Below are 12971 nucleotides of genomic sequence, written 5' to 3'. Positions count from 1 at the left end.
ACAGTAAGGTCACTGCCTGCGCTCTCCCTGTCTGCCTGCCTGTCTGGCTGCACCCACTGCCAGATCCCTCCATCCCTAACTCTTTTTCTTCCCTCCTCCTCTCCCTTCCTCCTTCCGCACGCCATCCTTCACTGCCTGGCTGTCTGTCTGCCCCGATAGAGAGGTCCCTCCCTCCATCCCTCTCTCTCTCCCTCAATCTCCTCCCATACTCCCACCCGTCCCTCTGTCTGTCAGTGTGAGAAGTGAAGTCTGTCCCCATGGAGACAGGAGACAGAGTCCCAGGGTCAAGGGTCAGCTGAGAGATGAAAGGTCGTGACCCTATCCAATGACCACTAGGGAGCAGAGAGGGCATGTCACACCTCACCTGTCAATCAGCCTGTGCTGTCGGACACCAGACAGAGAATTGCATTCCGTCACAGACACAGGCCACAGAGACATGAGCCTGTCAAATATATGCTGTAACATTCCTCAAAAGATACCTTATGTACAGTCACTGTCCTCAGATTTCTGCATAGTGAAAAGTGAGGACTTTGTTGGGAGATTTGTATTGTGATTATCACAACATATAGAGCAGGGAACATCAACTAGATTCAGCCACGAGCAGATATGTTCTTGAGTGGATGGTCGGGGGGCTGGAACATACTTCTAAATCATTTGTACTCTGCAAATTGATGCGAGCCGCCAGATGATGATCCCTGATATAGAAGGTGAAAGAAGTCCCAACAAGAAAGGCGTCCTCCTGAGTTGCCTGTCTGTCCTCTGGTCGCGCCGACCATTAAAATCATTAGCACTTAACTGGAATCTGTATGGAGCCTGTACAGCTACCGCTGCCTGCCTTCACAACCAGAAATCTCAGACTATCAACACACAGCTTCACCAGAGGTATAGAAAACAGAGGCCAACCTATCGTCTGGACTGTCTCACTGAATAGAGACACATTCAGAGGGTTACATCCTGTGGTAATATCTTCCAAAATCTAAACAAAATCAACACAGAAAAGGTTCTGAGGTAAGGAAGTGTGTTTTTATCACTCTGAAGATTGTGAACAATTATTATAACATTTCTCAAATTAAATCAGCAAAGTCAACCCCTATTGAAATGTGCAAAATTATTTTGTAAAATAGTGAACCCATTTTATAAGAGACACTGACAGTTATTTGATAAATATTTTTTAAAGACCATTCAAAGATGAGAATCAAAATTGTAAATACTATTAACATGTATATCCTTCAGTAAAATTGTACAATTGTGCTTCATAAAATGCTAAATATTTGTTTAATAAATATTAGAAATAACAATAATAATCTAACAATAATATACAATTATATGAATAACTATTATATTAAATACAATACAGATTTTGTTGTGAATGTGTACACTTTTCATCTTTTCCAGAATTGTTTTAAAGCAATATTATAGCTAGCTTAAAACAGTAATGTGTGTGTTATGAACCAGGTGATCAGTGAGCTGAGGAGGAGAAGGGACAAGATGGCGGATGTTACCTCAGACTCCAGGTCAAGGGTCAGGGGGCAGGGTTCAGGGGTCACTATCACAGATGCAGGAACTTTCTCGACGTCCTAAGGGTAGAGATAATAAAAGCAAGGATTAAAACATAGTAAAAAAGGCAGAAAATAGTTTCACTAAAACATACACTAAGCGTCTGTACAATCTTAGAAAAAAAGGTGCTATCTAGTACCTGAAAGGGTTATTAATCTGTCCCCATAAAATAACCCTTTGGGGTTCCACCTGGAACGCAAAAGGGTTCCCCTATGGGGACAGCCGAAGAACCCTTTTGGAACCCTTTTTTTCTAAGAGTGTAGCGTGGATGGAGGCGAATGAGAGAGAACGAGAAAGAGCACATTAAAGCCTCTTTATACATATTTAAGCAACAATGACAGCCATTCATTTTTCTAGTAATGTCATTAACACTGAGACCATATGGACCATGTCCTGCTTAGCCAGGAGTTACCACTACCACACACCACTCTGAGAGAAAGCAGGACGGTAATGACACACACCCTTCACCACTTGCTGTAGAGATTGAAGGTGCAGTAGCCTACTGAGTCCTGTTATGTGCACTGCTAATGTGTGCTACTGAGTGGGAAGTTGACCAGGAGCTGTAGAAATTGATATTCATTTGCAGACATTGTGCAGATAAATAAGAAGGTAGATATAATCGAAAGCAACACACGTACAAACAGGTGCATGCACACCCATCAGTGTGGGACACAGAGAGAATGCTAGGACATGGCACCAGTGTGTGAGGTCAGGGTCTTTCCCATGTACAGATAAAAGAGAGAGGAGGAGAGAGACAGCGGAAGAGCTGAACAACACTTTGGGTCACCTTGTCTGGCTGGAGATCAATGTCTGTTAGACTGGTGAGTGAGAGAGAGAAAAGAGAGAGAGAGAGAGAGAGAGAGAGAGAGAGAGAGAGAGAGAGAGAGAGAGAGAGAGAGAGAGAGAGAGAGAGAGAGAGAGAGAGAGAGAGAGAGAGAGAGAGAGAGAGAGAGAGAGAGAGAGAGAGAGAGAGAGAGAGAGAGAAAAGAGAGAGAGAGAAAAGAGAGAGAGAGAGCGAGAGAGAGAGAGCGAGAGAGAGACGGAGCCACTGCACAACAGCAGAACCTGAGACGGAGCTGCATTTCCTGACAAAATGTGAAAAATATAAAACAATTAGAAAGTGTCATTTCCCCAAATTTGAAACCCTTATTCGGTTTCAAAGACCTCTCTGATGAGAGTAGGTTACCCGTCCTGTTGGGGGAGAATGCAGAGAGCTGTAGGTTGGCAGCGCACTACATTGCTGCCTGCCATAAGTTGAGGGACAGTGTCTGACAGACCAACCAACCTGCACATGTCTTCCACTATTGTTATTGTTCAATGTATGGTTATTTTGACCCTTGGTTATTGTTGTTACTGTTGTCCCGTTGACAATTTTGATTCTTATTATTTTCATATTAAATATAGTAAATAGTAAATATCCAAATTAAGCTTTGGCAAAATGTACATTGTTACGTCATGCCAATAAAGCATATTGAATTGAATTGAGAGACAGACAGACAGACAGAGAGAGAGAGAAGAGGAGAGGAGATGAGAGAGAGAGAGAGAGAGAGGACAGAGGAAGAGGAAGAGGGGAGAGAGGAGAGAGGAGAGAGGAGAGAGAGAGAGAGAGAGAGAGAGAGAGAGAGAGAGAGAGAGAGAGAGAGAGAGAGAGAGAGAGAGAGAGAGAGAGAGAGAGAGAGAGAGAGAGAGAGAGAGAGAGAGAGAGACTGACTCCTACATTCCTGGGGCAGAGAGGTACAGAAACGCGGTTGATTTAAATCAGTGTCTGACTGCAGTAGAAGGGTAAATCACCTCACAGCTTCAATGAGCTGCAGGTAAAACACACAGGGGTCGGGCTCAGCTCCAACTCTACTCCACACACACACACACACACACACACACACACACACACACACACACACACACACACACACACACACACACACACACACACACACACACACACACACACACACACACACACACACACACACACACACACACACACACACACACACACACACACACAGACACACACACACACAGACAGAGCAGACTCTCTGACCTGCAACTCAACAATCTGAAGGAATGTTTATCTGTGTTTCAGAAGACTGTGCTGCTAAATTAGAACTCTATCATAATTAGCATTCATCTATTGCCCTTTAGTTATATATTCTGATCAGGAGGGGTTCTCCAACAGATTCAAATGTGAGTGAAAGGATGAGCACAGTACACTCTTAGAAAAAAAGGTGCTATCTAGAACCTAAAAGGGTTATCCGGCTGTCCAGAACTAGTTTTGGTTCCAGGTAAAACCCTTTTCGGTTCCATGTAGAACCATTTCCACATAGGGTTCTACCTGAAACCAAAACGGGTTCTCTCTGGAACCAAAAAGGGTTCTCCTACGTGGACAGCTTTAGAACCCTTTTTTCTAAGATTGTACAGTACTGCATGAGATGGATTGTAGAGCACATATTGCTAAATGATTTTGTAAATTCATATTTTACAACAAATGTGTATGTATCACATGTATGGGTGATTTGGGTTTCGACAGATGTTATACAACCCGACAGTATCAAACATTCACAAACACCCAAACATATCTGTGGCTATCCAGGAGCTGTCTCACCAAGCCAGTCGGCAGAGAGAAGGCAATACGACCCTGTATAAATATACAGCTTCCTCACCCTGCAGCCCGCACCGCGACAGGAGGGGGGAAATGCTAAATTATTAGCTTTTCAAATAAATGACACATAACTCAGCCGTCGGGGAGAGAGAGAGAGAGAGAGAGAGAGAGAGAGAGAGAGAGAGAGAGAGAGAGAGAGAGAGAGAGAGAGAGAGAGAGAGAGAGAGAGAGAGAGAGAGAGAGAGAGAGAGAGAGAGAGAGAGAGAGAGAGAGAGAGAGAGAGAGAGAGAGAGAGAGAGAGAGAGAGAGAGAGAGAGAGAGAGAGAGAGAGAGAGAGAGAGAGAGAGAGAGAGAGAGACACTCCTGCATTTCTAGGGCAGAGTGATGGACGCAGTACAGAGGTACATAAACGCGGTTGATTTAAATCACTTTAAATGTAAATGTTTATCGCAACGCACAGAGAGATGCAGATGGGGAGTGAGTGGAAGAGATTGAAATTGTTTCCTCTTTTGAATGTGAATACTATGTGTTTAACCCTTTGTGGTGCCGTTGTAAGGGCAAGTCTGGGTGTGTGTGTCTGTGTGTGTGTGTGTAGGGGGGTTCCTATTAATTAATATTAATAATAGCATAATTGGTTTAAACAAAAGGAGCTTTCATAATGCATTCAGAAACAACTACAGAAACATTTGACTAAGTGAGGAGGTGGTTACAACCTTTGCTCTGTTGCTGAGTTTCTTAAAGGAAAACTCCACCCAAAAACTATATGTTGGCATTTGTTTCATTAGTCCATTGTTGACATAGTCCCAAAATACAGAAATCATCCCTGTAGGATGCATTTTGCATCATATGACGTAAAATGCAGCATCATATGATGAAAAATGCATCATACGGGGATGATTTCTGTATTTTGAAAGTTACATTTCTTGAAAAATAGATTGCTGACAAGCAAAACATTTTGGGACTATGTCAACAATGTACTAATGAAACAAATACCAAAAGATCGTTCTTGGAGGATATAATATGCAAGCAGAGGAATTGAGGGCATTTGGATGATCTCAGATTTCTTCCTAACAATGCATATATTGAATTAAATGCATTATAATACAGGGAGAAAGTAATCTGCTCATATAGATTGTCTACACTGAACACTCAATAGACAGACAGATTGGAGGAATGGATGCTTTGATAGACTCTCTCTCACCGCAAGGTCAAATAAAAGACGCAATGCTGGACATTGACTTCCTAGCACATCCACTTAGTCACACACACACGCATGTGCACACAAGAACACACACACACACTTCCTGTATCATACTGATGCTAAAATGTGTATTCTATTCTACTGAGCCATGTACTTTATGTTCATATTCTCATATTTTCTTATCTCTTATTGTTGTTGCACTGTCGTTGGATGGTGTGTACCATGTGTATCCAGTGCATACGACAGCTCATTCGACTAATACAACTTGAAACACACAATGCACACAGAGCCATTGTGCCATTAATAAAGGCATTAAAGTGAAGTACATCATGTTGATTGAAATGTCAATAAGAATGTATTTCAAAGTGATTTCCCATTGTTGACCTCAGAGAGAAAGTCCAATATTGTGACAGGAGACAACTGCATTATCTGTAATAACCTGATCATTGGACATAGTAGAAATGATCACAGCACACCAGTCAATATGCTGGGACAGAGAATGGAATTACACTTCATGCTGATTCAATTAATCCTAATATAATATCTGTGTGTGTGTGTGTGTGTGTGTGTGTGTGTGTGTGTGTGTGTGTGTGTGTGTGTGTGTGTGTGTGTGTGTGTGTGTGTGTGTGTGTGTGTGTGTGTGTGTGTGTGTGTGTGTGTGTGTGTGTGTGTATGGTACATCTGTTGTGATGCTGAGGTGTAAAGAGGTACTAGTGTCCTCTCTGTTCTGTTCTGCCCTGGCTGCTCTTACACAGGAAGTCATCCGGTAACACAGGTGTAAAGACCATGTTGTGTCCTCTCTGTTCTGTTCTGCCTTGGCTGCTCTTACACAGGAAGTGATCTGGTAACACAGCATCCTACCTCATACTGGTTCTGGCTCCCACACACACACAAGCAGCAAAGACACACACACACACACACACACACACACACACACACACACACACACACACACACACACACACACACACACACACACACACACACACACACACACACACACACACACACACACACACACACACACACACACACACACACACACACACACACACAAATATACACACTGACTTCAGTGGACAAACAAAACAGACTCTGCAAAAGGGGCTTAGCGCCAAGTTTGCACCAATACACAACCTGCCTTATTCCCATGGCCAAATTACAGAAATGTAATGAGTAAGAACACCGTAATGTGTAGAAATGTAGAAAAATAAATATGGCTTAAAATATGAAGTTCACCAAAATAGGATGAAAACTTGTTCATGATTAACGTAGTTCTACTGAAAAAAGCATCACACTGGCATTCCACACCAAATGTTTGAATGTATGATTTCATATGATTATTAACACAAGTAAGGTATATAGACTCACGCTAATTTCCTGTACCTTGTGCCCGAGCCAGAGCTCCACTCACACAGCAAACCCCACTAATTCTATCTGCTTGTAGGAGTAAAGAGGTGCCATGAAATAAGTATGGTGTCTCCAGTTCCAGGTTAGAACACAAATGTAATTAAATAGCACACTGTATTGACTTAATCAGAAGGCAGGGCTATAAATTAATGGCACGGGACCACTAAAAGGCCCTCTCCCCTCTGCCTGGACGCTTCTCCCATCGTTTATCATCTTAAAGAAGCAAAAGGCCTCCCTCTCCCTCTGTCTTTCCCTCTCTCTCCCTCTCTCTCTCTCTCTCACTCACTCACTCCCTCTCCCTCTCCCTCTCCCTCTCCCTCTCCCTCTCCCTCTCTCTCTCTCTCTCAGTCAAAGGGGAAATAGTCCGTTCCGGCCGGGGGAGGACCATGATATCCCAGCCTGCACCTCTCTGTGCTCTGTGTATGAGCAGCACCTGGGGGTGGGGAACAGACTGCGGCCATCTTCCCTTAAAGTTGCAGAGGTATCAAAACTAGAGAGAGATGGGGGAGGTATCAAAGTTTGAGGACAAACAGACAGAGACAGTGAGCTACGATGCAGTATCAGTTTGATTGTTCTGAATTCCACACACACGCACACACACTTATCTCAACCATGCTGCTAACCCAGGATGTAAAGGGAAACCATCAGTTAACTGTTATCTGCTTAAATAGAATGAATTTGCTTTTTGAATATCTATTCCAAAGTGTTTCAAACTCATGCATGCTTAAAAAAAGCTCACTCTCTTTAGCACCCTCACACACAACCTCGCACGCACACAGGCAAACGAGCACAGCCCAAAAAGCAGGTGCAGCAGGTGATCTCATGTGGAAAAGCATTCCATCTATGCCTCTCACTCTTTCCAAACTAGAATGTCTACAGATTAAGAAGTAATGATGAAATAAAAAGTGATAGCCAATAACAAAATCATTCAATGTCCCCATAGGTACTAGGTCTGCTTCTGAGGAATGCATAGCCTTGCCTTCCTTTTAAGGCTCGCGCGTTCTGTTATAACCTAGCCTTCATACCAGTCAGCACTGTACATATGATTATGCAAACCAGAATTTAACAACATTAGTAAGAAGATAATGTTATTATCTATTATTATGCAGAAGAATGGGATAGTAAAAAGAATCAAGCATTGCGGGTAAAAAGGGACGAAACAGACACAGCACACAAAGACATGCACCACATGCTGGATTCTTCCATTTAAAAAACTGTCCCGCGTAGTTGTAACATTGTCAAAGTCATAACGAAATATGTATTTCTTTCGTCTACTCATTTGATTAGCCTTTTTCCAATTTCAAAATCGAACGAAGAAATTTGACAAGAATGATAATGAAATGGAACAACCATTTAGAGGTTCACGATCTGACTTTCCCTGCATTAAAAATCTTCCGACTCCAAACATGTTCATTTTTTTTACACTGGACTAATAGCCTATGTTCCACCATAAGCAAACAGTGAGCGATGTGTAGCCTATTCGTTAAAAATTATTTCGGGGAAAAATATGACATGTTGAACTTCGTTCCAGGCTACCCTCTGCGCATCAAGTAGCCTAATTCCCTTTCAATTGACCTTAGGTAAATATAGGGACCGTTTTTATTGAACTAAATACTAGGCTATATCTCCATGCCATATTTAGAATTTAACTTTTGAGTTAAAGGGTTCAGGGTCGAGTTTTTCGACTGCTACGGAGCAAAGAGCAAACGTTTGCTTTTATATTAATTATGAACAAAATGGGACTGGGGACCTGTGCCCGGCGTGATGTGCATAAAACAATCCGCATATGTAGCCTAGGCCTAATGTCTAAATAAACTGGAATATTTAGTTTAGACTGTTGTAATTCTCTTTAATAAGCAATTAAGCAACAGGTGAAATAAATCTTATTTCTGTACAACACAGCGGAAGAGCTAAATACGACACGTTATTACAGCGTCTTCAACACAACATAAAGTTACTGTATGCTTTTATAAGCAAGAAACATTTTTTTGTTGTTGCTTTAGGTCTATATTGTCCTCCTAAGATTTGTCTATAGCCTACAGCACAGCAGGAGGCAAAGGTGTATTGAGCTTACACGAAAGGGATAATACTAAAACACAGAAATTATAGGCCTATAGGCAATTCCCGAATGCTTTTATGAACTTAATTTTTACCAAGAATTAGGACTAATTTGGCCTTATCCACAAGTGTAGCCTATTAGGCAAGTAAAACCTGTGATAAAGTCAGCATAACAATAATTTAAACATGCATTAATAAAAATGAACATTAATGAAAGTTTAAGTTTCCATTCATAAACATTTATTGTTGAATGGTGGGAATTTGGATATTCCAGTTTGAACACTGTGTTGTCCAAACAATGTTTAAGTCATTTCCTTCGACACCAGGACATCTTTTAAGAATATTTCCATAGTTCACCATGATTACATTTTATATAGCAACATTAAAGTTATTGAATATCACCTAAATATTTCCAACAATTCCCAGCAGTCAACAGTTTTCCGATCGGTTTAGACCCACGGGGTTTCGGGTAACATGCGTGCAATACAGTCCATCAATTCCTTCCTTTTTCAGAGAATGACACATTTTCAGATGAAGAGATTTCCCCACCTCTTAATGGTGATTCGTCATAACACTTTTGATAAAGACAGACTGAAGCTTCACCTGGTTTAAGAGTATGCATATAAGCCTATATCTGATTTGTCCTTTACGTAATGTCCTTCTTCGATACTTGTATCAAAGACAAGAAAAGAAGAAGGAAAAAATGTTGTGCATTTGGACAAAAATTATACAAAAGTATGCCTACATTTAATCAAAATAATCTTACAATATTCAAACATAAAAAGCAACCTGTTGCGTAACAAAAACCACATTGACTGAATATTGACTGAATTAAAATATGCCTTTTTAAATGATAAAGGAATCCACAGGAATTCAGAAGTAGGGTACAAAATGGCATCAGATGAATCGTGGGCTACACACCGCTATATGCACGACCGTGTAACACACCGCACTCCGTTCAAGAGAAGATAGAATTCCAAATGTCCTGTCTGTCTTTCTCCAGGCATAATCCGAGCCTGACAAGTGAAAGGTAATGCGTCAGCGGCTTTGTGTGTAGAGAATGAGGCTCAATGTCAGAAGGGACGGCGAGAGGTGAGGAGGGGATGAGAGGTGAGTTGAGGGTTGAGGAGACTGATGGAGGATGAAGTCCCTCACACTTTTTGGTCCCAAATCCCCCAAAAAGCGATGAGTCCATAAAAATACATAACATGCAGTTGTCATCCAAGAAAATGTAACTAAAGTATTCCTGAAAGGACAGCAAAATACCGCACATGACCTGCATGGTTGATTAGGCTATATAACGTCGTCTCTATATTATGCCATAGGCCTACTGTTTGAATGCTCAAAACATGAAAAACATAGATTATATGAAAATGGGGTAAATTATAGCCTACAAAGAAGACATTAAAACAAAATAAATATTTAAGAGTTACCTTTCAGTTAAATTTGACTAAATGTACTGTAGGCCTAAATTTAAAATTTAAGATTTAGGCCGATTGAGCAAGTTTTGTACGCACAGATTATTAAGGATCACTTGTCACTTTTGAGGGAGATGCCCCACGAAACAAAATGCACACAAATGTTTTCTTTATCCTTTTTAAAATACAAAATAACGACGGCAAAACACAACGAATAAGATCTATACAGGCTATTTCTAAAAATGTAATCCAGTGATCAAACCCTATAAGGCCAGTTTATAACACTTTACATTACAAACCTAATTTAACACGGAACATTTACCTAACCGCATTCTCATTAAATATCACCACAAAATGTGTAAAGAAAATAAAAAATATATAAATGTGTGTCTTTGCCAATCCCCACCTTTACGCACGGAAACTTTACGATCCAGACAAAACTAACAACAGTTTATTTTCCTCTTTTTTAAAAAAGTGACTATTTTCTAAACTGTGAAACTCACATGAAGAACTCTGGGGATGAGGGGGTGTTGTCACTGCTGGATCCGTTTTCTCTGAAGCCGTTGGTGATGAGCTTCTCGTACTTGTCCTTGTATGCGTCCCTCTCCCTGGCCAGCCGCGACATCTCCGCCTTGAGGTGGTCCACCTGCTGGACCAGCTGCGTCTTCTCACCCTCCAGAACATGTCTCTGCTGGACCCGCTTGTAGCGGCATGACTGGGCATAGCCTCTGTTCTTTAGGGTCCTCCTCTTCTGTTTCAGCCGGATCACCTCCTCCTTGCTGACCCCGCGGAGGTGTCGGTTCAGCTCCCGTACTGACATGGTCACCAGCTGGTCGTCCGAAAACCGGTCGTCCAGGTCCAGGTGTCCCATGTGTTGGTGGCTGCCCGCCGAGCTAGCGTTGGACGGGACCCCGGTGGAGGGGTGGTGTCCCCCGGCGTGGTGGTGATGGTGGTGGTGGTGGTGGTGGGGACCTCCGTTCTGCGCTGCTGCTGCGGCGATAACAGCCGATACCACAGCGGCTGCTGAGCCCATCTCCTCCCCGGCCATGCCGCCTCCTGCCCCGGCCGACCCGGCAAACTGCTGCCCTCTAGCATAGCCATCGAAGGACTGGAGCTGGTGGCTGCTGCTGATCAGCGCCTCTACCGCGTCTTCGGGGCTGAAGCCCAGCGCTTCGGGATTCAGCTGCTGTTGGTAGCCGCTCATCCAGTAAAAATCCTCCAGGTGAGCCTTCTGCTCGCTCCCGGAGCCCGGGCTGGGCGCCGAAAAGCTTGGGGAAGGGGGAACCGAGCTGCAAGGCGTGCTCATCGGGGTGGAAGACAAGGATCCCCCGGTGATCAGACGGCTGCACTGGCTGATGCTGCGATCCGGCTCCACCGGCTCCTTTTTCACTTCAAACTTCATCAGATCGAAGTCATTAACATATTCCATGGCCAGGGGACTGGTGGGCAGGTCGGAGTTGCTCATTGCCAGTTCTGATGCCATCCTTTTGCTGCTGCTGCTGACAGCAGTCCTCCAAACGGGTTGACCAGCACCTGTCAAAGCGGGCTGCGGTGACACGCACTGAGCCAGCTTGACTTCTTTATTTATTTTATTTTCTAAAAAATTTGGAAAAATAAGGGGTTTTATAGCCTAATTGTGCTGCGCACGTTTTTGGTTTTTGAAATTGGATCTTTTTCTCTCTCTCTTTAACGCAGTGTTTGCACAGACGCACTAGAGCAGCGCGTGCGTCGCTCTCTCGTTTTTCGCCCTCTCTCTCCTTGTCTGCACGCGGTTCTGTGTGTTTCTAACATTTAACACTTCATGCCTTCTTTTAGGATTAGTGCGCGAAATTGAAGGAGGTTCACGTGAGGTGTCACTGGCAAATTCGTGCCTTGAAGAGAATAATACCAAAAAAAACTCCACGCCAGGCTTGACGGAGAGAGATTTTTTTTTTAAAGGGATCAACCCCCGCAGACGAGTTTAAATGCATTGCTGAGTTTTATAGGCGTCCTGACGTCAGGGCTCAAATATGAAATGGTATTGGACTCACAGCCAATGGGCTATCTCGCTCTGAGGGACAATTAGCATAATATTAGATGATCCAATATTTTGGGAAAGAACCGAGCCTATCAGTTAACTCTCTCCGGACTAGAACTTAAACACAGTAAAAACAAAATAAAGAAACACTACAATACATAGCCTATTGGTTATAACGATTTTCAACAGGTTCATCCCGTTTCTTTCAATAAAGTTGTCTATAAATACCTACATAGGCTATAAGCAACATAAAAAAGACAGTTAATTTACAGAGGTTTACAGGTTTCCAGAAGTTTATGACACTATTGACGTTAATCAATCAAACTGTAGGCTATTTTTGTCAGCATAACAAAGAGGTATAGGCTATACCTTTTAAACATTGGGGTTTTATAACGAATATAAGATATCCAATTGCTTATAATATCTCGAAGGGTAGTGCTAGGTGGTAGTTAGTAGGCCCTAGGAATATTATGTTGCGTGTAATTATTTAGAACTAATACATCTTTCATTGTGGAACGATGTAGATACATTAACGTAAACACCGATTCATCTTGGAACATTTACCAGTCAATGCACTCACTTCTCTCAGCCTATGCGTGTATGAAACCTAATTCAGAGCTATTTATACAGCTCTGGCCTTATGGACATGTTCAATTATGCGTTCTATGTTCTACTGATAGCCTACGTATTGTCTTTGACGATTTTCAT

At 42.4% G+C, this 12971-nt stretch overlaps 1 protein-coding gene across 1 annotated transcript in view; it reads right to left on the bottom strand.

The window, feature by feature from the left end:
* Positions 1–12187, bottom strand: part of LOC139540015 (transcription factor Maf-like) — a 60592-nt gene extending 48405 nt beyond the window's left edge. Inside the window, exons 1-2 of the mRNA XM_071343504.1 lie at positions 10750–12187; positions 1503–1577 (exon numbers count right to left, since the gene is read on the bottom strand). Coding sequence (XP_071199605.1) covers positions 1550–1577; positions 10750–11729 — 1008 coding nt within the window. The 5' untranslated portion in view covers positions 11730–12187 and the 3' untranslated portion in view covers positions 1503–1549. The remainder of the gene's footprint in view (positions 1–1502; positions 1578–10749) is intronic.
* Positions 12188–12971: the final 784 nt, after the last annotated feature.

The sequence above is a fragment of the Salvelinus alpinus genome, chromosome 15, assembly GCF_045679555.1.
Source record: "Salvelinus alpinus chromosome 15, SLU_Salpinus.1, whole genome shotgun sequence".
In the NCBI taxonomy this organism is placed as follows: Eukaryota; Metazoa; Chordata; class Actinopteri; order Salmoniformes; family Salmonidae; genus Salvelinus; species Salvelinus alpinus.
Note: the sequence above shows the minus strand (reverse complement) of the source record. Positions and strands in the feature narration are given on the sequence as shown.